At 50.0% G+C, this 27,536-nt stretch overlaps 1 protein-coding gene across 5 annotated transcripts; it reads right to left on the minus strand.

Moving 5' to 3' along the window:
* Positions 1-1,812: 1,812 nt before the first annotated feature.
* FHL3 (four and a half LIM domains 3) lies at positions 1,813-27,503 on the minus strand. Of its 5 annotated transcripts, none has more exons than XM_052698718.1 (6): positions 27,364-27,503; positions 4,794-4,978; positions 4,546-4,720; positions 3,785-3,954; positions 3,317-3,503; positions 1,813-3,176 (listed from the first exon to the last, which is right to left on the minus strand). In XM_052698718.1, exons 2-6 carry the CDS (start codon positions 4,947-4,949, stop codon positions 3,025-3,027), a joined length of 840 nt encoding a protein of 279 aa, XP_052554678.1. In that variant the 5' UTR covers positions 4,950-4,978; positions 27,364-27,503; the 3' UTR covers positions 1,813-3,024. The 5 variants fall into 5 exon arrangements, with proteins under 5 accessions (XP_052554678.1, XP_052554682.1, XP_052554681.1 ...); XM_052698722.1 differs by having other exon boundaries at positions 4,794-4,975; positions 27,364-27,422; XM_052698721.1 differs by lacking the exon at positions 27,364-27,503 and adding an exon at positions 26,870-26,893.
* Between the last annotated feature and the right edge of the window lie 33 nt (positions 27,504-27,536).

The following is a 27,536-nucleotide window of genomic DNA, read 5'->3' on the forward strand; positions in this document are numbered from 1 at the left end:
ACCGGGAGCCTGATGCTGCTCTTCTTCCTCCTCTGCCCATCAGCAGCACCATGGGAGGAGGCAGGCTGTGGGCTGAGCTGTGCAGGGCTGGGAAGGCAACGTGGGAGCAGCCATAGCGCTTGGGGCAGATGGGGGACAGTTTTCCCACCAGGAGAGGTGGGACAACAGGAATAAAGGTGGCTCTGCAAGTTCTTCCCACCTTCCTGGACCTTTGCTGGGGGCCTGGAAGAAGGGATCACACCAGGAGGAGCGTGCAGGATGCCTGCAGGGCTCAGCCACCTTCCTAACCTTTTGCAATGGAGGCAAAGGAGAGTTCTTCAACTCAGGTTCCCCACTACCCCAGGCAGAATGGACAGTAGTGGTCCTGGTCTTGTTACCACACACAGGGTCAAGTCTTGGCCTCCAGCAGCACCTGGCCTCCAGACCCATCCCTGCAGGGCTGCAGGAGCGGCTGGGACAGGTCCATGCTGGGTTAAGGAGCTCAGGAGAGGCCGTGCTGGAGCCATGACCCAATGCTGCTGCATGTACAAGCATGCAGCTGAGAAATGGGTGACCGCCAGCAGGGAGCTGAAAAGTCTGCCTGGAAGGAGAGAGAGCCCTCATCCACAGGGCAGAGTGGGGTGCCCACAGCGAGCCCAAAAAGCATGTGGCAGGAGCCACCGTGTCCCCCTATGGGCTGACTTTTCCCCAGGAGAGCTGAGCTCAGTGTCTGGTTAATGCTGGGCTCCCAGCGAGGGCCCAGGCTGCGTGCTGAGGAGTATTTCCGTGCCTGCTTCAGACCGTGCTCCGGGAGCCCAGGGGAGGTTTGTGCATGACATCACCCTCCCCCTCCCGTAAATCAGGCGCGGGGCCGCGCGCAGCCATGACCCATTCATGACAGGGATAAAATCCAGATGTTCCAGCGCTACGTGCAGCTGGGTCATTTCCTTTTTTGGCTAAAAACGTGAGGCTCTTGAGGCTGAGCAAAAGAGGAGCCCGGGGGCCCTTTGTACAGAAACCTTTTGTGGTTAATCCCTGGAAACAGCACTGCAGAAACAAGGGCTGGTGGTGGTGCTGCTGCAGGACAGGCTCAGCCAGAAACCTCCAGGGCCTGAGCTGCTCGCTCCTTGTTTGAGGCCAAACAGCAGCAAAACCAGAGCCTGGCACAGGTCACAAGAAGCAAAAGTCTTACATGAAAAAAGAAAAGAAAAAAGCAACAAAACAATAGTTTTTGCAGGAGCTGATCCAGGAGTGTGCGGGCGCAGAGCCAGCATCGTGGTCCTGCTGCAGCAGCACCCGTGGGGTGCGGGGGCCGGCGAGCCTGCAGGAAGCCGTGGCAGCTGTTAGTAAATGTAAAGGAATCTGCGGAAAACAGTTTCAGATGTTAGGGGAACAACTGGCTCCCCAGCTGATAAAAGTGAGTAACAAGCACTCAGTGCTGCGGGGCAGGCTGCCAGGAGGAGCCTGCAGCCACATCCCCAGCAAAGCTCCCCACAGCTCAGAGCATGGGGCGCAGCATGGGGAAGCTGCTGTGTGCAGTGGGGTGCGAGGCAGTACCCAGAGTTGTGGCAGGGCTGTGATCAGCCAGAAAGCATCACTGTTCTGGTGCTGCAGACTGAGAGTGGGCATGGACAGACAGGCAGCCGCTGTAGGGAGAGGGAGCTGCCATTCCCCTGCCCTCAGCCTGTACAGCTGGTGGGGTTGGGAAAGAGGAGGAAGGAGCGTGGTGGGGATCAGCCCCACTCCTATATGGGGATAGAAATGGGGACAGGGCTGAGCATGGAACTGCAGTACTGCCCTGTGCCTGCTGCTTGAGAAACACACGGGAACGAGTGTCACTAAAACGGTTTATTATATAAAGCCTTAGGAAACATACAAGGGGCTGACATTCAGGACACTTCCTTCTAGAGACTGCTCCAAGCGCCTCAGAATAGCAAACACACAAACTCTGATTTGCCTGCATCAAAGCTTTCAAACGAGGGTTCAAGCAGGATCTGAATACAGAGTTAATAACACTTCAACATGCATAATTTTTTCTGCTCCTACTGAATCCTGGGCAGGCAGGAGAGTCCCTTCATCCCACAGCTGGTTACAGAATAACAGATAATCATGACAAAAGAATACAAAAAAAGGAAAAAAGAAAAAAAAAACAAAACCAAAAACGAATAAACATCACAAGAAGATGCCTTCAGAGAAGCACGGGTTAAGCAGGAAAGCAGGGCTGGGGGAAGGGCCCCATGCAGGGCAGAGCAAGGGAGATGCAGACTAGGCAGAAGCACAAGCTCCCTCTGCAGAGGAGCTCTGGGGGGGCAGGGCCAGCCAAGCCACCGGGCAAGGCTCGTGTGAGCCTTTAGACCCCTCGTTGTTAACAGTTAAGGACAGGCAGGGGTTTTTTGGGACAGCGCTACAGCCCTGCAAGTGCCTGAGCTCTGTCACAGAGCCACGCTGAGCAAAGGGTGCAGCACATAGGTGGCAGAGTGGCTGCAGGAATCCCATGGTGGTGACACGTGCTCCCGCTCCAGCCCGGTGTCCCCAAGCCTCCTGAATAGAGCAGAGAGCCCCACATGCACAGGTTGTGCAATGCTGGGCTGCAAAGCCATCCACCGTGAACACCGCCAAGACCAGAGCAGGAGTTGCTGCCCTGCAGCACGCAGAGCAGGGAAAAAAGAAGAAGGATGAGCACTGTGCCCAGGGGAGCGAATGCGTGCTGCCAGCGTGCAGATCCAGCAGCCCTGCACTGAAGCTGCTGCTGCTGCCCTTTGCTCAGCTCATGCCCAGTCAGACAGTAAGCAAAAGGAAAGAGTAAATAATGGGGATCTTGAAGCTCCTTTTCAACTTTATTTAGCTTTGGCTCTGCACAGAGCCACAGTGTAGCATACTCTAGCCTTCAAGGAGGGGCACGGGAACCTCCTGAACACACAGTGGTTAGGGGTCAGCCCTCATCTCCTATGCTTTGTGCCGTGCCCCTGCAATGCTGTCAGGGCTAACTGGCACAAAGACTGTGAAGAATAGAGAAAGCCCCTGCCCCACAGTGTCCTCCAAGGCTCATAGGTCGTTGCTGCAGTCACGGCACAGGATCTCATCATTGTCAGGGATAAAGCCTTTCCCGACCAGCGAGGTGTCACAGCGGGCACAGTTAAAGCAGTTATGGTGCCAGTGACGATCCTCAAAGGAGATATATTTACCACCACCGAAGCCTGTGGGAGGGACAGAGTACAGCATTAAAACCCTCGGGAGCCATTTGGACAAGCTGTTTGCACAGCCAGAGGTCTTGGTTCATCTCCAAACCACGGCCTGCCAGAAGGAAGCGCACTGTCCCTAGGGCCGTCCTGCTCACCTGTGATGGGCTTTGTGCAGGCACTGCACTTCTTGGCATAGAGGTTCCCAAAGCACTTGATGCAGTAGGGGTTGTCATCCTGGGAGGTGAACTGCTGGCCAGCCAGGGGGGTCATGCAGCCTGTGCAGACAAAACACTCCTTGTGCCACGGCTCGTCCCGGTAGGTCACTCCTCCCTTGGTCAGGGTCTGTGGGAAGAGAGAGCACACGTGTGACACAGGGGCAGTGCCACACCTGAGCAGCCATCAGCCAGGGTGCTGGCACCCGAATCATTCTCTGACGGGGTGTGGAAAGAGCTGGTACACAGTCTGCTCATCCCTAGCACTGCTAGAGCAGAGCAGCCACTGACTGTGGCAGGGCTGGGTTGTGCAGGGGCACCCTGTCCTCTCCTGAGCCAACAGATCCCCCTGCTTTGGAAGCACGACCCCCCAGCACAGGACCTTGGCTCAGCCTGCCATGGTAGACATACCTTTTTGCAGCGAGTGCAGCGAGGAGCAAACTTGCTCTCGTAACAGGGGACACAGTAATAATCCTTCTTGTCTGGGATGAAGGATCGTGACCCGATGGGCTGCTGGCAGCTGCTGCATATGAAACAGTGCTCGTGCCAGGTTTGTCCATTGTACTCCAGCTTGCGGGATCCTGCAAGAAGAGCTGTGCTCAGAGGGACAGTGGGGAGCACGTATGCTCACACAGGACACGGAGATTGTGCAGGGCAATGCAGGCTCCTGCCCACCACAACAGAGTGGTGTGTGAGTGGGGCCGTGTGGGCAACTGGGGGAGAGCCCCAGGAGCAGCAGCAGCCGCGAGTGGGGGCTGTAGCAACACTTCTCCGGCATCAATATGGCCTCTGCAGAGCAGTCTGTTGTAACCCATATCTGCAGAATGCCAGAATGGCCAAGCAAAGGCACTCCTTTGCCTCAGGCTATCTCCAGAGCCACTCACATGCCTTCAACCACTCCTTCCCTTTTTGTCAGCACATACCAGAAAATGCCCAGGAAACCCTTTGTTTTCTCCTCCTCAGCTCACTTCCCCACAAGAAAGGGAAACAGACACAGTCAGGGCTGTGCTCATCACAGCCTGTCGTCTCACCAGACTGTGCCCAGCCCACACCGTGCAGTGAAGGAGCAGCGGGAGGGCAGAAATTCAGCTCTCGCTTGCTGCCCTGGCACTGGACCCTGTAGCTCCATGCAGTGGGACTGGGAGCAAACCACAGTGCCCACCAGCTCCCACCTGGCATGACTGTCTTCTCACAGGCGATGCACTTGGAGGAGAACTCATTGCAGTAGCAGTCATTGCACAGCAGCTCCTCGTCCTGGCAGGTGAAGGGTTCGTCAGCCAGCGAGCGGTCACAGCGGAAGCAGCGGAAGCAGTGCTCGTGGTAGTGGCGATCCTCATAGTACAGCTCCTGGGGAGGACAGTAGGATGAGATGGGGATGGGCACCTATGGACTGCACTGCCCGGCACGTTCCCATACTCACCCTGCAGTCGTGGCCGATCAGCTCCTTGCACTCATCACATGTATTGGCAAAGTGGGCATCGTAGCAGGGGATGCAGTATGGGCCATTGTCCATCTGGATGTACTTGCGCCCATACAAGGACTCCTTGCAGTTGTCGCAGTCGAAGCACTCGGTCATGGTGCCGGTCTGAGGGCCACCTTCACCTGCTAAGAGAGCAGCAGAGTGCTCACTCAGAGTTGCTTTGCACTGCCTGGGATGTGCCTGCAGTGCTCCGTGTCCCCGGGACACAAGGACAGGAATGGGAACTGAGCTCCTGCACCTGAACACCCTCCCCAAATCCGCAGGCAGCTGGGATGGATCCAACCACATGAGCACGCAGACGCTCAGGGAAATACAGATGCATGCACAGGGAGCTCTGCACTGTTTGGCTCCTTGCTGGGAAACAAAGGGTAAATGAGGATCAAAAAAGAATGTTTTTCCACACGGGAAGTTTTGACTTAGCACCCAGAGCAGGCCCACAAGCACTGTATGCATGCACCTACTGCTATACCATAGCCAGACACCAGCAGGGACAGCCACCACAAGCCTCCTTCAGAGATCCCTAATCAGCCCCCCAAGGGCAGGGCCCCTGCACATGGCCCCGGGCTGCTGCTGCCCCATCGAGCTGCAGCATTCAGAGCTGGAACAGCTCCAGGACTTTAAAGCAGCTGCTCAGCAGGGGAGCTGGAATCGGGCACCTCGCGCTGCACCCGGCTGCAGTCATATCCCACCAATCCTCCTTGCACGTGTTGCTCCACGCATATGTTGTTGCTCCAGCTACAAATTCTTTTCAGGGAGCAAGCAGAGGGGAGGGCATGTATTTTACAAACAAGAGAGGTGTTTGGGGTTTGCATGCAGATCTGACATCGCTCCTTGCCCCGTCTTCCTGCAGGCAGGCAGGATGCAGAATTCAGGTGCTTTCTTTGGAACATTAATTCCAGAATGAGAGTATCTTCCTGCTGTTTGGTTGAACCTTGTTATTCCTAAATATGGAATTCTCCGCTTGCAAATTCACACCCTTCTGTAATACCAGCTTGCTGTCAAGTGCAGACAAGCCCATGGAATTACATCTGAACAGTCACGACACAGCCATGCACTGCAGCTCCCTCCAGGATCCCACTTGCCCCAGGAGGAGCCACACAGCTCCATCCCCAGCCCAGTGCCCATGGGGACCAGCAGCCCCTCACTTTGTGCCTGCTGCCCCAAATTTCCCCCCTGGGGCAGCAACAATCCACTGGTGCAAGGCAGGATCTGCTCCAGACAGCTCTGAGTCAGGCAGTGAGTTCCCCAGTGCTATTCTTGGTCAAGCTCCATGGCTCCCAGCTGTTGTGAAGCCTGGTATGTGCTGATAGCACTGCTGGGGAATAAATCCAGCGTTCCCACATGGCTACGTGACCAGCGGATGGGGAAAAAAGTCCCCATTCAGATGCTCATTACCCAACTGCCGCCTGCCCCGGGGGGATGGCTTCATCCCCACCAGCAGCTCAGGGCCATTGCTCTGCCTCACAGCTCCCAGCTTGCCATTGGGATGGAGCTTTGTTCAAAAGAGCCAAGTGGGTGCTTGTGCCAGTGCTCCCCTTGCTGCCACAGCTCTGTCCCCAAGCATCTTCTCTTTGTGATGCCCACGCAAGGAGCAGCTCCCGCACCCCCAGCGCTCCCCCCTGCCACCCTGCTTGCCTTCAACTGCCGCAGCTACCTGGGACCTTTCCCTCTGGTGAAGACAGAAAATGAAATTACCACTCTTCCCCTCCCAGCCCTGCTGTACAGAACTTTCCAAGGTGTGTCCGTAATAAAAGGGCCTCGAACCACGATACCGCCAGGGCTTGGAGCTACTGTGTTTGCTCAATGGGCTGTGCTATCTCTGTGGTCCTAAAGTATGGGGTCAGAGAACATCAGGAAACACGAGAGACGGAAAAAAAAGCACGATGGGAGAAGCCTTGGCTTCTGCTGGCGAGACGCACTCAGACCCTGAGCGCTGCTGACCCCAGCCTGGAGGCTGTCCCTCCTTGTCCCCAGACACAAAGCAAGTCACAGCATTTTGCTAAGGACAGTGAGGTGGGTGGTGCTGCAGGAGTGCATGGAACAGGGAACAAAACCCATAGAAACCCTCTGAAAATGATATTCCAAGTTCTGCTCAAAAGCAATGCCCCAGATTGTACCGTGCCAGTACAATACCCACCCTGCTCGCAAGGGGCTGCAACTGTGCTGGTGTGCCAAAGCCCTCAAACTGAAGACTGGGAGAACTGGGTGCACTGGAAGCAAAGTGCTGCTTCCCTGGGGCAGTTCTGCTTTCAGCAGATTCTCCCCAGATGTGGCGTGCTTCCGTTGGTCCTAGCTGGGGGGTGTGGGGTCAGCAGAGCCAAGCATCACATGGCTGAGATTGCTGCGAGAGCAACTGCTCTGCTGCCTTTTGCAGAGAATAAAACCCAGGCCCAGGAAGTTTACTCAGAGTTATTTGACTTAGATAAGCTGCAGGGAAGTGATCTGTTTGCTCTCTTTGTTCTGGTCGTGCAGCAGTGACAAACCCTGCACAACACCACAGCAAACTCCACATCTTCACCCACGGATGTGGCACCAAGGTCACAGCTCAGAGAAAGGGGAGACAAAAGAAACACAGCGAAGGAATAGGTCAAAAGTACCCAATTCTTACTGTGATTGCAATGAGGATCTGGGATCAATTTGTGAAGACAAGAAGTTTGAAAATGTATTAAAAATGTGTCCTGGCTTCAGGACCCTTTAAATTGACTTTTGGGTAGTCATCATGCATGCTAATCAGCATGTGCTGATACTCTGCACTCTGCACCACCCTGTAAACACCAGTTGTGATCTAGGCTGGTGTCAGCAACGCCTCCAAACAGCCAAGGTGTTGCCCCAACCTGATAGGATTCCAGTTGCAAAGAGCATTCACCCACTCACCCATGTCAGGACGAAGGCTGCCAGACCTGGGGCACTCTTGCAGCTGTCCGAGGGCAGAAATAACAGCAGCTCCCTGCCTGCCAGCTGCCCACCCAATCCTTCTGCCTGACAGAGTAGTGCTCATGGAAGAAAGGAAGCTCAGTTTCTCGCCTGCGCCCAAGAACAAACAGCTTTGGCAACAAGAGCTCCCCTTGCAAACAATATTTAAAGTGTTCCGGGATGCAAACCTGATCAGTCTGGAACAGAGCTCAGAATAGCTGCACGTATGGGAAAGGTCAGCGGTTCGCCAAGGACGCACAGCAGAAGCTGCTTTCTAATTAGAGTACCAGGCACATAGCACCACGCCGGTGTCACTGTGCACAGCAACACCTCAGAGGGCTTAGCAACAACCCCAGGAGATCGTTACATTCATTATAGTGTCTTGAACTGTTATGCAAAGAATAGGTCCAGGGCCAGACTTTCTGCTGCATCCAATCACTTGAGAGTTTAATCACTTTTGGATGCAATTCGGGCTACACGAGGTCTCTCACACACACAGTGAACCTGCAGTCCTGTGTAACTCCATATGCGTTTGTTGCTCGTTGTCAGGTCACAACCAGCTGCTCCACCAGGCAATCCAACAAGGCTATTCCCAGGGAAACACTTAATCTTCCCAGGACACAGGAATAGAGCTGCCTTTATGCATTGGGTTCCTGCCTCTCCTCGCCCTGGCGCTCGCACTTCACACCTACAGGCACGCGGTGGGCACAGTGCAGCACTGCAGGACGGGCTCCCATGTAAGGATGAAACCTCCTGGCGAGGCAGCTTTGGAAGATGGTCTTCAGCATGCTTTGAGGTCAACAGAGGAGAACGCTCTTTGTTCCCCTTGGCTTTCCAGAACCATTATAGGTGCTGGAATCCGCGTGACATTGTTTCTGCCTCTCGTCCAACCCTAAAAGGGAAACCAGCTGCTCACTCAGGGGAGCAGCGCTGGCCCCTGCACGAGGCTGTGGACTGAGAGCCATCCCCTTCCCCTACACCACCTCTGGGCCATGTGGGGATGGCTCTTGCCCCCATGCTCCCAAACTTGTGAGCTGCAGGCCTGGGCCAGCAGTCCAGCATCCGTGCTGCTGCTGGATCTGCCTTCAGGTGAGAGCTGGGGGAGCCATGAGGGTGCCAGGCATTTCGCCAGCTGGATCCTGCCTGCACAGGGCCCCGCCTGCTCCAGGCACCCCTGAGTCACATCCTGCTCACAGCTACACCTCCCAGCTCCACAAAAGGGCAGCCTGGAAGAGGCAGCGGATACCTGGAGCAGCGGGGTGTGAGCACAGCCCACCTGCACTACTGGTGCTGTGCCCTGGTTTGCAGGCATCCAAAAATCTGCAGCACCGTTGCTTCTCCAGGCACAGGGAGACTGACTGCTGGCCTGGGGCTCTGCAATGCATCCATTGAGATGGCTGCCACAGCTGTGAGGAAACACCCTGCACTGCCATGAGATCTGTGCCAGCAGAACTGAATTTTGCTCAGCACAGCAGGCAGCTTCTTGAAGCTACGAGAGAAAGAAGCAGCAAGAATTGTTAAAGCATCTGACAAGGCATAAAGGCAGTTGAGGCTGCAAATAATTTTAATACACCCTTTGAATGGTAAACTGAGGGTTTCCTGGTGCTCAGAAAAGACCTCAGAGGGCGAAACCAGAACCCACTGCTCCCAGCAGCTTTTATATGAGAGACTTAGCTGTCCCACGTACGGTCAGATCTTACCCAGAGAATCTCACATGCTGACAGAAAGCCCCACGCTGGTGAATGCAACAAGAGGTGCCCCAGCCAGCAGAAAGGAGGCATCCTCATCAGGTTATACATAGTGACACAGCACACTATGTATGCTGTTATTTATTTTCCACGACAGCATCACTCCATGGAGGAGGAGGAGGAAGAGGAGAAGAGACACAGCTTGATGGAGCTCGGCCCCATCTCTATAAGGCCAGGACTCTCCTTTTATGCCTTCTTGCATCAGAATCAGCAGTGCTGATTCTGAAAGCAAAATGCATGACCTAAGTACCCATTGAATTCTGCTAGACAAGATACACTTCAGAAGATCTGGAAAACAAATTATTTCCTAGTGGAGATTAATTTTTTGGACTACTGTATGTAATGAGCCAGATTATCCAGGAAAGCCAACACACGTTGAGAGACTGCATGCAGAATCCACAGTGTGCAGATGGAAACAGCCTCACCCTTTATGTGCTTGCAGACCTGGACAGGTTGGCAGGAGTCCTCCCTGCCCCAAAAGCTGCTCTGCCCACAGGGACACGGTGGGGCAGTCAGGACGTGCAGGGTTCTGAGCCACTCCAAGACACTGTTCTGGTCTCACAGCACTACTGAGTTCATAGACCTTCACCCTCTGGTAATAAATTCCTCATTCTTCCACTGAAGATAAGGAAACATAAAACTTTTCCAACATGAATGGAAAACCTGCTGCTGCTAAGCCAGGCTCTCACAAAGCAGCATCCCCATACAAGGTAATGGCACAAAGTTCTGAGCCAGTGTTTGTACACACTGTGACATTTGTCCTCTACAGAAAGAACCTCTTTTTAATGAGGCCACTCTGCAAGGGAATCCAACTTTCCACACCACTGTGGAAAAGCAGGCAGGATGGCCCATCCGAGACTCAGCTTGTAATTGCTTGCATTCAGGACCTCATTCCACATTTGTCTTCAAGCTTCTGTCCCTTTCTTATCTGAGCAGGTCCAGTGACTTCAGCTACAGGAGGAAGCATCTCCAGGGCTGAGCGTGAAAGCCAGTGTTTGAAGCAGAGAAACACAAGATCCATTCAAGTGAGAAATGCAGGCTTCCCCTGGATGCTCGTCCTCACTGCCTGTCCCCACCTTCCAAAAGGGACAGCAGAGCTCAGGCAGACAAGGAGAAAGGCAATAGCCCACTCAGTTCTTGCTGCAGGCTTACTTCCCTTAGGGAAAGTGAATCCTGACTGGGTTGAAAGAAGAGGTGTAAGTCCTTCCTATGCAACCAGAAAATGAAACTCTGCCCAGGGAGAAAGGAGACAATTTCAGAGTTAAGACTGCAACACTAAACATCTGTAAGGATTATTTCAGGTTCTGAACAAATCCTGCCTTGAATGGAAAGCAGAGCTGTGAGGTCCCACTTGGAACAAGAGCCCCATGTCATTCTGCTGGCATGGAAACCCAACGTTTGTTCAAGAGATCAGCTGTTAATCTTACTTAAAATGTATACAGAGTAAGCAAATTCTGTGCATGCAACAGGAAGTCAGGAATTGAAACCACTTGGTCTGCTTGGACCCGCATTACAAACCGACCACTTAACTCGAGGAGGAAGTCCAAAAGCAAAGCAGTTAGATCCAAACACATCAGAAACTTCTCCCCAGTGAAATGAAGTCTCATTTACCAGATGGTCAGGGAACGTGGGGCTTCGAAATGTGCCAGAGGAGATTCTTGCTGGTCTCTGAAGAGGTTTGGGAGAGGAGAGAGCATGGCCCAAGCTCCCCACGGCAGGTACCTGACCCTGTGCCACACCGACTGAGCCAGGGGAGCCCCCACTGGCAGCAGCCTGCAACAAGGACTGCTGCTGGAGCTGGTACTGGTTCCAGGGCAGCAGCTGCAGACATGGCCAGGGTGACCATAATAGGAAGAAAGACACTGGAGCCAAGTTTCAAGGAGCGTGACTGAGCACGGGAGCTTCGGCGTGATGAGAGGAGTGGGGATTCACTGCTCGGGGCAGCGACTGCTGGATGCTTAAAAAAAGCCTGAAAAAGGGGTAAGAATCAAACACGCAACTGCTTTCTGAATGCCATTTGAAAGAAGGGTATTCTCCCACTCCATTATGGGAACAGGGATACCAAAAACACGCATGCTGAGAGCACACGCAGTCTTAAGACTTGCCTTGCTGAAGGCACTGTGGGGCTCAGCCATAGCACTGCTCCTGGAGTTGGCTTCATCATCTCCCACTGAACTCCCAGTACGGGAACATTCACAATCCCTTCCTGCTTCTCTTCTTTACTTTCCCTTTTTTTTCCCTTTTTCAACTAGAAAATTAGGCAAGATTAAGGAATATATTTATTGTGCAGGGCTGAATAAACCTTGCAGATGCACTGAGCAGACCATACGCTTACCGCTGTCCTACTGGCAACAAACAGTTATGCAAGAACACAAACAAACCCTAAAGATAGTCATCAAAACAAATTAACGGGCAGCAGCTGGCCTCCAGGCCCCAGGTTTCATACCAGGTCCAGGCAGGAGCTAATCTGGAAAGTGCCTGTTGCTTAGAGGTGGATTAATCTATCAGTAAGCCTCCTTTGCCCTTGTCGTTACAAAGTGATGGACAAGAAAAGGTGGTGGGGGATCGTAACTGGATGAGGGTTCAACTAGAAAGTCATAAAGAGAGTATATATAAATGCACATGAAACTGCAAAGTGGTGTTTGAGGGCTTCGTGTGACCTTGCTGTTGCAGCACATGCTTTTCTTCTTCCATTTGCTGCAGCCCCATCCCAGCCCATCAGGATCACAGCGGGTCACCTGTATGGAGGCAGCGTTCTCCACCAAACAAATGTATATCAAATATGCACCCACAAAAAGACCAACAAACCAACCAACCCCACATTCATGCCTCAAACTCAGCAGAACTCTGCGGCAGAGCGCAGGCTGTCCTACATCTCCTAAGGGCAGAAACACAGTGAGATCCATACAGCACAGGAACAGAAAGGGAGTCTCAAGGACCGAGCCCATGGGAGGATAATAATCGAGCAGAGAACATTTAGTTTGAGACTGAACTGATTGATGCCCATAAAACCCAGCTGACTTGGGCCATGGCCATGTAGATGCCTAACTGCTTATCCAACTGCACAGGACGAGGGCTGCAGCAGTAATGTTTCAAAATCTCTTTGCCCCAAGAAATAAAGGTCAAACCCAGTACACTACAACTCAAACATGAAAGCATGACAGGAAATGACTAACTGCACGCTGAGGCCAATTTACCTTCGTCTTAGATCTACCCAGTACACAAAGATCTTGCAATACAAACAGACATCACAGCTTCCATGCAGAAAAAAAGAATCAGGCTGCTCGAGGTGCTTGCTTTGGGGGCTGTGCATCTCAGTATGGACATCACTGCAAAACAAAGGCATTCTTCTTTATTTCCCTAATGTTCTCTTACAATTCCAGCTCTGTGCTGTAGTTTTTGTTTCCTTTAGCTGTTTTCTTACACTGAGGATGAAGCTGCTCTCAGTTCAGAAGCGATGAATAATTTAAATTTCTCTTTACAAAGTGTTTTGTAGTCCCTGAATAAAAAGATTATGTCTCTGTTTTGCACGGGAGCTTCAAGCTTGCCTCTAAGCTTGTGTCCACATTGGCAGGCTGCAAGGGACAGATGCAGCCACGTGAATGCTTTGTGCACCTATGCTGAAAAGCAGTTCTGAGTGGTCTGAGCCCATCCCTTGTTAATCACCTTCATCTGAGAGCCCGGCAGCTCTTTTGTTGATTGAGGATCCACTCAACTTTAGTTTTATTGTTGATGTTTTTTTAACACACAGAGTAAATTTGATCTACAGGAGCAGGAAAAGACATCCAGAACACACACATCTTATTTAACACACGCCTATTGCTTCAAGGGCAAAGGGATTGGTGTTTTTTTTTTCCCCCCACCAGATTTGGTCAACATGTTCTCTTCGAGTCAGTTCCTTGTCTCCCTGCTCTGAGCATTCATAGTTGCCTCCTGCACATAACAGCGATGCTGAGGCAGGCGGATGGCACTGCACCTGCACACAAAACCAGCAGAGCAAAGCAAAAGCCAATGTGATAAGGGAGATGCTGCACTGCCACTCGCATGCCACGCAGCTGCCTTCTCGCTGTCTGATCGCCAGCCAGGGGCCTCTTTGCCTCTGCCCTCACTTCTGCAGCCTGCAGTCCCGCCTGCTGCACTTCTTACAGCTGCTGTGTCCCTCGCAAGCAAAGGCAATTACAGCTTGGTAACCCACAGCATGTGAACACTTCTAAATCTGGGGAAGGACTGAATCCTGGCAGAGGCAGATTGTCTCAGGTTACCATCCCAAGAACCGCTCGCCTGTGGTCCGAAACACAACTAAGATCCTCTGTTGCCTGGGAGATGCTGCATGTGCCAGCTGCAGCCATCCCGAAAAAGGCAGAGCTCCAAGGACGGCGAGCCAAGCTGAGAAGGACATGGCATGGGAAGAAGGAGGCCTCCTGGAGCCACTCTCCTGCCAGCATAGACACGAAATAAGTTTCAATCTTCTACAGCTAATGATTTCTTGCTAAGCAATCTGGTCATCAACTGGTCTCTTTCATAAAGCACTTCTCATTGAGATCTTTTAAAATTAATCTGAAGCACTGCACGTTTCCAGCTGTAGGAGTTGTGATTATTAAGCGAATGTGCATTCTACACAAAACCTCTTAGAAATAAACCCACTGCAAACACTACAGATGAATTTGCAGGAAGCCACATGCTTTCCAGTTTCTGCCATACGCTGAGATGTGAAGACTTTGGTGGCACTTCTGAAAGCGAAAACTCGCCACGTCCAAAAGATGCAGTGGAAGCAGCTATTATAAATGGTCACAAACACTCACAAAATGAAGTGTAAATGCCTCTGCATCACTCACACAGTAAACACGGAGTTCCCAGTGTGTGGAGAAGCCCACCCCACAGCTGTGCTGCAGCCCCATGCCCTGCTGCTGGCACATGGCACACAAAGCATGTGTGCTGACTGCCCAGAAACTCAACAACAGCTGAAAAGCACTCCTTTGCTGAGCAAACACACACAGATAAGAAAGAGCAACGCTAATCAGCCCTGCGTCCAGACCTGGGGCTCATTCACAGATCCTCATCTTCTTGCTTAAATTTGAGATTTACGAGGAGACCCACGTGAACAGATAAAAAAAGGCAGACATCCAAGGCTTCCACACAAAGACCAAGAAGAGCTGATGTTTCAGCCCATGAAAAAGAAGATGCAAAGCAATGCCCCATTTCTCTGCTGCAGAGGAGATGCTCCAAACTCTTTCCCTGAAGGAAGCAACAGCAAGCTGCACTCTGCCAAGAGTTGCAGAGCTCCCAGGGCTGTCTGCATGCTCCTGCACTTCAGGCTTCACTGCAGCAAGAAAACATCAGCACCCTACAACCCTCCCTCTGCTCTCCTCATGAGTCAGACCAAAAACCAATCTATCCACAGACAACTTGTCCCAGGCTGGCAGAGCTGGGAACCCAAACCTCCGGGCTGTTGTTACCTTGCATCGCGGCAGTGAAGGATCTGTGCAGAGCCTGGGGATGAGTTAGGGAGGCTCCCACTGACTCACGGTGCAGGCACTCACTGCAGGTGCAGAGCAAGAGACTCTCCTGTAAGTCAGCACCTCGCTCGCAGAACGCTGGAGTGCTCACCCAGGAACAAAAGCAGCCACATCGTAAACCAGAGGGTGACATCAGCACAGGGATTGCATTTCCTGCACGGGTTCAGATTTCGTTACTTGTGACATGAAATTGGACTCTTACAATTTGAGTTGCTCTATATTTTCATGAGGGGCGCAGGAATCCCTGGTTCCAATTTGTTGGATATAAATTGCTTCTCAATCTCCTGAAGACAGCAACGCTCACCGCTTTCCACTGGAAATGGTCAGTGCAATTTGTACAGCACCATCCACTTGGGGCCCAGCTGTTCCAAATCCCTGGACTGTTCTTTTCCCTTCTTATTCCAAGCTCTGCTTTGCATCTCCTTCTGAAATTAAAGCTCAGAGTTATCAAGGATCTGACAGCACGTATTTCATCACTCTTAGGTTGAGTCATTGTTTCGGAGCATGAAGCATGATGCAGTGTGTGCTTATGGTCCAACACCTCTGCCAACATGAAATGCATTTGCAATTTTCCACATACAGCTGCTCAGGCTCTCCAAAAGCAACACATCCAAGACTTCTATACAAGCCCAACGGGCCAGAATTAATCTTCCTGTGTATTACATGATGTTTGCACAGGGTTGAGAAATACTAGAAATAAAAGTTCTCTTGGCCGAGTTACATGCAACACAGTGTTCTTTCTGCTATTAATGACTTCAATAAGTACCTCTGACACTCCACATATTCCAGAAACCTCTGATTTAGGCATCACAGCAGTTTTCTTGGTAGGAAAGCGTTCACTGAATTAAAGGTAGCCACTGAAATGTCTTAAATTTTAATTGCTGTCTTTTCTATTTGAAAAGCTTTACGTGCTTGGAAAAGAGGCAGTTAGTAACTAACCCTCACCCAGGACACAAACTGAAGATTAGTTTGCTTGGAAGGTGGTTTAGCTCCCTGACATCCCATCACAAACAGCACAAACACATACGATGACCCAGTGCAAGACCATAAACACCAGAGTGCTCAGTTTCCATGGACCTGACACCCGTTCCTCCTCTCACAGGATTCTTGCCTGGTCAGTTCCCCAGCAGCTGTCACCAGCAGAAGCACTGCTTACCCTTACAACACCTGCAGGGCACGGTGCTAATTTATCTCCCTCCTGAGATTTGCACCTCAAAGGGTTTTGGCACAGGGCAAGCTTGGCAGAGCTAAAAAAAGGCACCAAGATCCACACTGCTGGCCAGCAATGGAACCAAAAAGCTTCCTCCTCCTCCTGAGACGCAGCAGCATGGAAAACATGATGCCTACTCATGCGTGCTACAGACCTATGCTCAAACAGAGCCCAGACTGCTCTCCTTGTGAGAAGCAGGGGAGAGAGAAAGGTTGAGGTGAGCAGACTGAGCACTGTGCCTGAACCTGGGCTCCAGGCCTTTTACCTGAGTGATGCAGGATGAGGGGAAATGGTTTTAAGTTGAGGGAGGGAAGATTTAGGTCAGACATTAGGGGGAAATTCTTTACCCAGAGAGTGGCGAGGTACTGGAACAGGCTGCCCAGAGAGGTTGTGGATGCCCCGTCCTTGGAGGTGTTCAAGGCCAGGTTGGATGGGGCCCTGGGCAGCATGGTTTAGCATTAAACGTGGAGGTTGGTAGCCCTGCGTGTGGCAGGGGGGTTGGAGATTCATGATCCTTGAGGTCCCTTCCAACCCTGGCCATTCTGTGATCCTGTGATTTCTGTGATGTGGTGCCTCTGTGAGCAGCTCCCAGCACGGCAACTTTGTGCTTTCAAAGCAAGAAGCTGGAGGACGGCACCGCAGCAATGTCTATCACATGAGCACACAGAGCTACGCCCCAGTTCAGACTGTGTTAGGTCTTCAGAGCCGTTAAAACCATTTCTTCCTTAACTGAGGGCAGTGGAATTCCAAGGTGAGGTCAAAAGCCCAACAAAAGCAGCTCGGGGCAGTGCCTGGCAATAGTGCTCAGAGGCAGCTCGGGGTCTCCTCCCCGTTGTTATTTCACCACCCTTGTATCCTAAGCACTACAAAGGAATCCTGCCATCAGCTGTGGACCTCAAAGAGGAATTTCTGTCCTTTCAGATAGACATTTACATTGTTGTTTCCTTTCTTTTGGTTCATTAGAAGAGCTTAAAAACACAAAAAAAAAACCAAAAAAACATTTCTCCCCTGTAGGGCTGAGCTATTGATACACTGTTTTGGTAGGAAACTGCACGATCTACATCCACCATCCAAACAAGAGAAATTACCTAACCTCAAACATACTCACACAAGGGAAATCCTGTGGGCTTGGATCATTCAAGAAAGAAGGTTGCTTTACAGCTACAGGAACAACACACGTCCAGAATGGGCTCTGTGCTGCTAAGATGCAGTTTGAAAAATCAACTGCCAGTTGTTCCTGCTATTTGCATTTTATATTAAAAAATCTCCCAAAGACTTCAGGAGCCAGAGCTCAGCCTGGAAAGGATTTTTATGGTTGCACTGCAAACCCACGGAAAGCAGGGATCTCAAATGGAAAGAGGCCATGACAGCAGACATCGCTCCCTGGCCCTGCCTGAAGCAGCTGGGATGATCTCTCCAGGTAACCAAATCACTGCTACTAAAACCCATGTTGACACTGAAAGAAATCTGGAGAAGATGCCAAGTCATCACTCTTCTTCCCATGTAACAAGATAAGAAGCACGTTGATTTAAGAGTTTCTAAGTAAGCACTTGAATTTCGAGTAAACAGATTTTAAATATCAAGACCCTATTTACATTCCAGTGTAATAATTAAATATTTAATATCTTGTGGTGCCAGCATTCGAGGTTTTTCTAAGCTCCAAAATATTTTGTCATGTAAAAAACATCTGTAGCAGCTGGAAGACATCAATTTGGCTTACAAAGATTTGCTAGTTTAAATACACATAAATAAAACGTTCATTTTATTTCCAAAAAGCTAACACTGCTTGGTTTAGTTTTATTAGGGTGCTTAGTGAATAATGCTTAATACTGGCAGGGTGTATCAGATCATACAGTGGTACAAACGCACACAGCTATCTGTTAACTCAAACAAGTCTTGTGTTTAGTTAGAGCTGGTCTGTACTGACTCACCCGAATCACGCAGAGCAATAGGAAAACCAGCTTGCTAATAGTTGAACCCCTACTTGTATTCTTTCTCCTAGGTTCCCAAGTTCCCAGCACTGAAATCTTAAAGAAAACACATTGACAAGATGAAACTTCTCTTCTGAGCTGGGATTCGGATACCCATGGCACAGAACTCCAGTGTCTGCGTGCCTTTTCCCCCCAAAAAGCTCCTGCCTAATCTTAGTGCAGCGTTTTAAAAATAAATCAAGTAAACAAGGGGCACTGCTGAGATCATAAAAGGAAGTTGAATTTGGCTTCGTACTCACAGGGATCACCTTTCTGGGCAACAGTTTGTAAAGGGTTATTTATTAGCCACTCATTTTACTTCTGCTGGAAGATGCTGAGGCTTTAGTGAAGTTTCTGCAGAGCACGCAGCAGCATTCAGCGTTTGTTCAGCTAATGGTTAAATCGCTGCAGCTCTCTGATGACTTCAAGATTATGGGTGTAGGAAAAGGGAATGCTCAGCAAGGGGAACTTTCAGCCACCACCAAACTGTGGTTAAAACAGACACCAATGACTCCATTCAGCTCCCAAACCTCAGACAGTTTCCATTTTCTCAATAACAAAGCATTTTTGTGGGGTGAGGTAACAGGCCTCCATCTGCCAGGTCTAACTCTGCTATGATCCCTTCCGAGCGTGGCTGAGTGAGGCCCTGGGGCCAGCAAGCACAAGGCTGGCGTCCCAGAACCCAGGGACAAAGGGACAGACGTCCAGAAGAGCCTCCTGGGATCGTCCCACTGGTTCTGCTGGGAGACGTGGCAAAAAGAGCCTCGGATGGGCTCCAAGCAGAGCACAGCTGGAGGGCTCCAAGGGCTGAGGAAGGAGCAAGACTTTTCAGTGAGGCTGGGCTGGAGCAGAAGGCGAATGGATGCTGGGGGTTCAGCGGTCGGCCATCCATCAACGCAGACAGACACACGGAGCACCGGGGTTTGGAAGCAATGTGGGTCTCTGAGCACACATTACAAGACACAGCACAAACAGATGTAGCCTCCCCACAATAAAACGCTCCAGGGATCACCATGCGGGCAGGGCTGTTCCACAGCAAACTGCTGAGCTGAGCCTCAGAGCAGAGGGCAGGAAGGATTTTGGTTCTGCTCTTGCTTTGTTTCTGCATTTGGCAGCTTGTATATCAGTTCCAGGAGCACCATTTGTTTCACGTCAGCTCAGCTCCTCTTATGAGCAGACCCTTCATGCAGTCCCATGAAGCCTCCCATCAGGAAGCAATGGGGGTCTCTGTGCCCAATTCTTTCCCATCTCTTGAATCTTGGCCATCCAACCTGCCTAAGGATGGAGAACACACAGCAAAAGGCTCCCTTGTGCAAAGGTAAAACCCTCAGAACAACATGGCAGTGAGCTTGGAGGGAGAGGTTGCTCCACAGCGCGCAACACTGGGAAAGGAGCTTTATGGAGTATGTGAATCTTCTGATCTTCTGTTATGTTTCGTCTTCTTTTTTTTCTTCCCTCTCTGTCCCTGCATATAGAAGTCTTTAAAAAGCAATGCAGGAAATTGTGCCAGACACAGCAGCAGCTGGTGCGAATGGACGAGCAGCAACTTGGGCAGGTCAGGACATCCTGAACACAGCTCAGCTCCAACTTGTGTAAATAGCACTGCCAAGGGCTCTTATTCATCCCACTCGGATCCCTCATTCTGCCTGTGCGACAGATGGCAGCTGAGCACAAGTTTTAAGAATGTCAATTCAGAGGGATTAGGAAATATTTACAGAAAATCCATCCTGATTGCATTATTTTAGTCTGGTACGTCAGGTTTTATGTTTACAAGGACAACAACAAAGATTCCCAAGCTGAAACTGCCCCAAAGGCATTTTGCGCAAATTTAATTGAAATACACAACCTCCAGACCTATGACATGACTGCAATACAAAGCAAGACATAAACGAGGACAGAAATAACCAACAAACCTGTACAAACACATGGAGCGGCTCCAGCTTTTCTCTCAACTCACCTGCAACCCAAATTGAGCAACGTGCTAATTAGAGAAACTTCACTCCCAGAAACGCCAATTTGCTAAACCTTAACCCTTATTTCTGCAGGTCAGACAGCCTCCATTTCATGCACAGATGCAAACCAAGGAGAAGCTTCTTAACATCAGAAGATACAGAAAATACTTCCAGCTCTGCTGCTACTTTCCCTGACTGGTCTTGCTTCCTATACATCCAAGTCTTCCCACTGGGTAAAGCAAAGGCAATTCTTCAGTTGGTTTGGTGAGGGCCTTTGCATTGCTGCGGCTGTTTATCCTGAAGTTTTGAAAATGTTAACAGTGATCTCATTGCTGCCTGTTTTAAATCAGGTACCTAGATGGATACCTGGAGAACTCAGCCAGCAAGCAGCTCCCTGGCCTTTCCCAACCACGACAAGACATTTCCCAAGTCTTCCCCTGAAGAACGCTGCTGTCACATCTCAAAAACCCACACTGCTAACACTGGCCCAAGTGCAAGGTCAGCCAAAGAGGACTTCCATCAGAGATGGGCTCTGCTGGAGAAGGCTCCCTGGAGACCGTAAGAATAGCACACTTGATCCCAGATGGCAACAATACGCAGTGCACATTTCCAGCAAATGCAGGGATGGGGCAGAGGACCGTGCAAACCGACCAAAGGCCACCCTGCTTTCTGCCATCTGCTCGCTAGATGCAGGAGCCTCAGCTGAGGCCTTTGGGAAAGGTCAGCAGAGGCTTAAAGGCTCTCAAGATATTGCTTTTGTTCTCACTGTTAGCTTCTCAATTCCTTTGTTAAAAGATACGGATCTCCCTGTAAGGCACTTATTTGGAGCCAAGAGTTTAGATATTATTGCAAAACATACGCTTAAAAGAGACTGGAAATGATGTTGGCAGTGTTACAGAGGGGAGCGAAGAACAGCTTTGGGTCAAAACGAAAAAAAAATAAATCTAAGCTAGTAAGCAATTCCCATGTGATGGCTTAGAAGAGCCAGCAAAAGCTTCTTCTAGAAAGAAAACAATACTGTGAGAACGAAGCTAACAAGAGCTGGCTCTTGGAAAAATAAAAGGCCAGCAACAAGCCAGAGCATTGCCAACAGCACATATCCAAGAGAATCTTTCTGGGAAACCAGCTCAAGTCATTGCACTGGAGAGCCCTGAGGGACTAGGGACCTCGAGGCTAAATGCTGGCAAATTGCTTCATCAGTTAAGGTTGGTTCCAGTGTTTTCTACTGCGTAAGAATAATTTGTTTTAGCCTACGGGTCTCTACAGAGCAACGGGTGAATTCAGGCTGCTTCCTCTGGGAAAGGGAAACGAGGTGCTCAGCAAAGCCCTGCTCATATGGGACATTTCTGGGAGGTTTCCCACCATCCCTTCAGCCCACCCTGTCAGCTTTGCTCTGCATTACCCCTCATGCCCCTTTGGCCACTTACCTGCTGGAAAACCCCCCAGCTGCTTCTGCCAGGTCTCCACCAGCAAGAGTTGCCACAAAAATAGGATTGCTGTGCCTCCATAAAAGCATCTTCTGAAGACTCATTCACCCCAAATGGATGAAGTCAGAGCAATTATTCTGATGCAGCTTGTTTTCCAGAGGAATGAAGAGGAGACCATGCTCTGTCTATCTCCGAGAGAGATTAGCTAATCCATCAGGAAAGAGACATACTGATGTAGAGAGATAAGGGCAAGGCTTTTGTCTGAGGTCTTCTCTTTCATTTCCAGTCCACTTACTCATAGTCACAGGAGTATGCAGAGAGTACAGAGACAACAAATGGCATCTCTAATCGTCCTTCTGCACCAGCAGAGAAAAATCCTGTGCTGGCAGGGGATGGCAAGGCACTACTTAATGACCTTCCTCCTCTTCCAACCCTTTCTCTGATTCATGTTGCCACCTTCCTTCCAACTGACCTAAATAACATGTTCAGGCAGCACTGGAAGTATTTCCGCCTCATACTTCAATAGCAGCAAGATCTCCACATCTGGAAAGGGTATTGCTCAGGAAAGTCACACCACAGGTGGCTTAAGAATGCCTTTCCCAAGAAAGGAAGAGAATCATCCTGTCTTGTCTCATTGCAGCAGTAAGGCTTCCTGGCTGCAGGAGAACAAAAGTTGCCCAGGAGCACAGAAAACAATTGTGCTGCTTGTGCCCCAGCCCCAGCTAATCTGAACAATGTGGGCAGAGTATTCAATTACCTCATTTCCAGGTGTGCTGTCAGCCTGAGCCACGATTGGCTTGGGATGAAAGAGGAAAAAACTGCTCCTAGATCTGGACTTGTCTGCATCATTTGTGGTAATTATTGCCCAGCAGCCTGTAATCTTTTCATGTCATATCGCACTCTCAGCCCTCGGTCTCTCTCTACAAACTTCTGATCCCAGAAGAGGCTGAAGATCAGAGTGCAGGACCCAGTAGAGCAGCAGGCACACCAGCCCCAGAAAGGAAAGCAAAGCAAGTTACACTGCAAGGACCTGGGCAGTTCAGTCAGCTTCAGATACAAAGCGATTACTTGTGCTAACAACATCCAAGCACTTGAAGCAGATGCGTGTCCAAACACTTATTCTACCTGTCCAGCTATTAATTTCAACTCTTGTAAAAGAACACAGCATTCCATGGGAATCACAGGAACACAGGGAGAATCCAACCCCTATCACTGCACGGTTGTTTCACGCTGAGTTTTTTTGACCCTCTCCAAAACTCTTTCTCTACCACAAGTTCAAGTAGCTGTGATAGCACGTAGATATCCCACCTCTCTGCAGCACCCCAGACTTCTGATCAACATGCTATCTTGCAGCAATGGCCTTCATTGTAGCTGAAAAAGTAAAAAACCCACTGACAATGTATTGCTTGTCAACAAGGAAATGTACTGTTGAAGAATACAGGAAAGGGCTCCAGAGCTGCCACGTGGATCCTGGGAGATCAATTTCTTCTTCAGAGTTCTCCTATGCAGTAGAAAGGAGGTATACGTGATCTGTACCACCTCATTGTCAGGTAAATTGAGCTTCAAACACTAAAGGAGAAAACAAGCAAGCAAAACCCACACATCTTTGTGCTGCAGCATGACTGTTTAGTCCATAACAGCTATCTACTATCTCTACATTTTTTATTAGCTCATGTTTACTTTGGCTGCACATCCAAGCAGTCATTTAACCAGGGTGAGAGAGGAAAATCTTGGACTCTTAACAATGGCCAAGCAGTTTAATCTGCCGCTGGGGACGATGACTTGCCTCCTATTGGTGTTTAGTACTGGCAGGGTCAAGCGTAACATGTGGTGAAGGAAGCACTAGGGAAGCAGATCTGCAGCCATTCCATCAACACTGAGCATTTCCTTGAGCTATTCAGAGGTCTCTTTCCTCCCTGTGAGCAGAGAATGGCTCCAGCTGTCCAGTCACCTGCACTGGCTTCTCTGCTCACAGGATTTATGAGCTTAGGGGCCACGAACAGCTCAGGTTGGATGCAGCACATTCCTCTGGCTTACAGCTTAGATGCTCAGAACCCAGCTAGAAAGCAGTTAAGATTATGTCCTTGGATGGTGCTGGAAGCTGATTTCTGCTCCCAAACTTGAGTGGCACTGGGCAGACTGGGCATAAACATCACCCAGCTTTTGTCCAGCAATGATCCTAATCAAAAGTAGCTGATTTCAGGATTGTTTTTTATTAGAAAAATCTCAAAATGCTTTATATAAAATAAGTCTCAAACTTGCAAGCCTGTTATCACGTGCAGTGATACGTTCAGAGCCAAAGCAGTCAAAGAGATGCTGAGTAAGAGCAAGAACATGAATTTAGGATCTTCATTGCATCGCTACTTAGACTCCATGCTAAGCTATTTCCAAATAACTCTCCCTTAAGAATTTTAAGACTATTAGCTTATTCCTAATGTCCTTGTCCTGTTTCATCCCAGAGTAATACTATCCCATCAGTGTGTTCCTACTGACTAAGGGCAGAATCATTTGTTAAAGCTGTCCTCTATTTAGCAAACACCAGCAGACACCAAGTGACTCACACAGCAGAGGCAATTCTGCAAGGATGAAATACAGGAAGGTGGAAGCCGTGTGGCATTCTTCAGTTTCCCTTTTTTTTGCAATCAGACCCTTGATATTTTCTTCAACAGGAAAGCTGACACTCCCCCTTCCCTGTAAACTGCTGACAATTGTATTTTACACCTGGCAAAGCCAGAGCAAAACGGAAAGGAAAGGAGAAACAAAGAACAAGGACTTTTCTTAGCAACTACATCTCCCTAGAATGGAACATTTTTCTTTCTGACTGCTGCTGAATACACGTTACTTATTAATGGATAAAGTCCAGTAACGACACATTAGTCATTACAATAAATGGCACCTCTTCTCTACTGAGCACCCACAGCACAGAGTGCACGACTGAACCCAGCATCCCCACCAGAACCTGCAAATCTGTGCAGCTGAATCCCTTCACTTGCCAAACTCTCAGCCCTTGCCCCTGAACATCCTAGGCTTCAAAAGCAAGCCTAAGTTCTCAGTGTTAACCTGAAGATTAAATAATACTGGTAAAGTTTTTCTGCCCTCTGACAATTGGTCTTCTTGCTGCAGCTGGTAGCTATTGTTAGAGGTGCTCTTTCTGTTCTCATCCATTTACAATTGTTCTGATGGCACCAACAGACAAAATGTTGCTCTCTCTCCATTCTTCCAGCCAGGGTCTCAAAACTGCAGCTGTATCAGCAGGAAGAGTCAAAACCTATAAGGAACGAGGAGCCACGAGCTGCACTCCAGAGTGGAAAGCTGAGCAGACGTGGCAGTGCCAGAGCAAGCTGGTGCTCTGCAGTGGGCACAGGCAATGAGTGTCAACCAGGGATACCAAGCAGCAGGGGAGAAATGACTTCCTTATATGAGCAATTACCAGAAATTATGAAGCTGTTTGTCCAGTAAAAAAAAGCTTGGCTTCCATTCAGACCAAGCAGCCAGTCAGTCCCCAGTTTTCTGTAAATATATATATTTGTCTATGGAAACTTTCTGACATGAAAGGTGAGGCAGAGGAAAAAAGGTTTATACTCGTGTCTCTCCTGAGGCTACTGATGCAATTAGGGTTCTTCAAGCATGACCTCATGCAAGCTAAGCACAGTGAAAATCCCACAGACACGAGCAAGAACCCCAGCAGGCCACTGTAAAAACCTTGCGTGTCACTGCTGTGATTACCATAAAAGTCCCTTTCCTGGGAGAGGGGGAGCAGGAATCATTTGAGCACTAAGAATAACCAATTTGTTCCATTTTCCTGCTCGTACTGCAGAAAACAGCAGGTCGTGTAACAGCATCAGCCAGGCTACAACTGGGAACACAGCAGAAAGCATCTTGCCTCATAGCACAAGCAATAGAGCGAGTCCTGGCTGTGAACTATACCGAGTGCTTCCAAAAGTGGTGCGCTGGGAATTCCAGTAACCTGCCCACAGAGATGTTCTTCCTGAGTCTGACATTTAAAGGTTCATTGCTGTCTCGAAGGTGCCAGGTCCAAAATGTGTACAACCCTCAGAAACCTACAGTCCAGCGACCGCTGTCTACAGCCAGACAAGGCTTGTGCTCTATAGGAAAAAAAGCCACGTGTGAGAAGGGCAACTGCCTTCCTTCCCCATAGGGACCTCGGAGCTCTGAGCCTCCAGCTGAAGCAGTGTCCTCAGTCAGCGTGGCTGCTTCAGAGCCTGTTCTCAAACCAACTGCAGTGTAAACAGGAAACTGAGCTGACAGCAGACGTGCTACAGATGGCTGCAAATCCTTCACAGGGAATGGCAGTGACCTCCCACTCTCCTACAGACCCAGCAACCAGTCTGGCCCTCAGCACACAAGCTCTGCAGATGCTATTCTGAAGGCAGGGGAGATGCCCAGGTTTTCCACCAAGAGACATCCAACATGGAGCAACAGTGGTGCCCAAGCAGCTGGGACTGTGGAACTGTTCCCAGGGCATCCTGCTGGGGAACTGGAGGTATTTCCAAGCACCGCCCTGCCTTCAGCTGTGGCAGGGCTGTGTCACCAGCCTTAAGAGTATACAAAATTACAGTCCTAGCTGGTAAGAACGAAACCAGAGCTCTGAACTCTGAGCTATTAAAACTTCTGAAGAAGAAGAGAGCAAGAGAAGGAGGAAACCATGTGGTTTCCATCCCAGGAAAAGAATGGCACAAAAATAAGATGGGAGAAAAAGTCAGACTTCCCTTTCTCTACCATCCTGCTGATGGCGCATCAGGAAGTTAAACCACATTTTGACAAAGCAAATTAGGGAAATAAATTAGGCAGTTTTCAACACTTTTGTGAACACCAGGAAGATATTATTTTGTTTCAAAGGCAGGTTTTTAAAAACTGGATGCTCCTGAGGAAATACACAAGAAAAGGCTTCTCAAAAGCGAACAGAATTTGACAGTCACTTATTTGTAGCAGCTTGAAGAACCGTAGGTTTCTAAAGCCACCCTGGACGAGGTATTACCTGTGCTCCTATAGTAGGTGTTCTGATTTATGATTTTCGAAACAGGGAAACAACGAATGTATGAATCTCCAATTAAGCAGAGAGACACCAGCACCAAAGCCTGCACTACAAAGATGAGAAACCACAACCAGGTGCCATCTCCTTCAGCTAACGTGCTCCATCCAGGTTAACTGTAAGCTAAACCAACATTCCCATGAATTCTCATAACAGAGACAAATTCATTAACATAACCACAAGTACAAGATACACACAAAGCTGGAAACCAAACCAGAAAACCTTACCTGTAAGGAAACATAAGGAGCCGAAACCAAACTGTGCTCAGTAAAACGACGGCGTTTTGCAACGACACGAAGCCGTCTCACAAAGAAGCGAGGTGCCAGCTGTGACTGCTGGAGGTTTTGTTTAACAGAAGAAAGCGGAGGAGCTTTACTCCAAACCAGCCCCGGTACTCACTGCACACAGAACGTTCCTCTATACCGAACGTGAGCATTGGCTTTTGCTTTGCTTCAGAGTTTATAAGCTGGGTAAAGTTTCAGCGCTTTCTTAATGAAACCCACATTAAGCACCGCATCTTTACAGCCTGGCAAAAGGAAGCGGCGGAAAGACTTCATTGGTGCTTTCAGAGAACAAAACCCACCGAGTTGATCCGAAGGGGCTCCTTCTGGGGCGATGCAAACCCCGCACGGATGCTCACCACCCCTCAGCTCCGTACCGAGGGCTGAAAGCCCAAAGCGGGCCGCTCCCGCCGGGTTCCCAGCTCCCCCCCCAGCCCTACCTGCTCACCGTCCCGCTGTTCGCCCCGTCGCAGGGCTGCGCTGGGCACGGCTCGGCTCTGCTCTGCTCAACAGCGCTGAGCGCCGCCCCGCCCGACCCGGGGCGGAGCGCAGCCGAGGGGCGGTGGGTTGGGCCGGGCCGGGGGTGGCGAGGAGGGGGAAGCAGGGCGGTCCG

This window comes from Tympanuchus pallidicinctus, unplaced genomic scaffold, assembly GCF_026119805.1.
Source record: "Tympanuchus pallidicinctus isolate F22 unplaced genomic scaffold, pur_lepc_1.0 scaffold33, whole genome shotgun sequence".
Taxonomy (NCBI): Eukaryota; Metazoa; Chordata; class Aves; order Galliformes; family Phasianidae; genus Tympanuchus; species Tympanuchus pallidicinctus.

What these genes read in the sequence shown, in the direction of transcription:
- FHL3 (XM_052698717.1), bottom strand. An exon ending in TGAGAAGACAGTCATGCCAG is followed by an intron (nt 3,955 to 4,545) that starts GTGGGAGCTGGT and finishes CTCTTCTTGCAG; the next exon opens with GATCCCGCAAGCTGGAGTAC. An exon ending in GCTGCACTCGCTGCAAAAAG is followed by an intron (nt 3,504 to 3,784) that starts GTATGTCTACCA and finishes CTCTTCCCACAG; the next exon opens with ACCCTGACCAAGGGAGGAGT.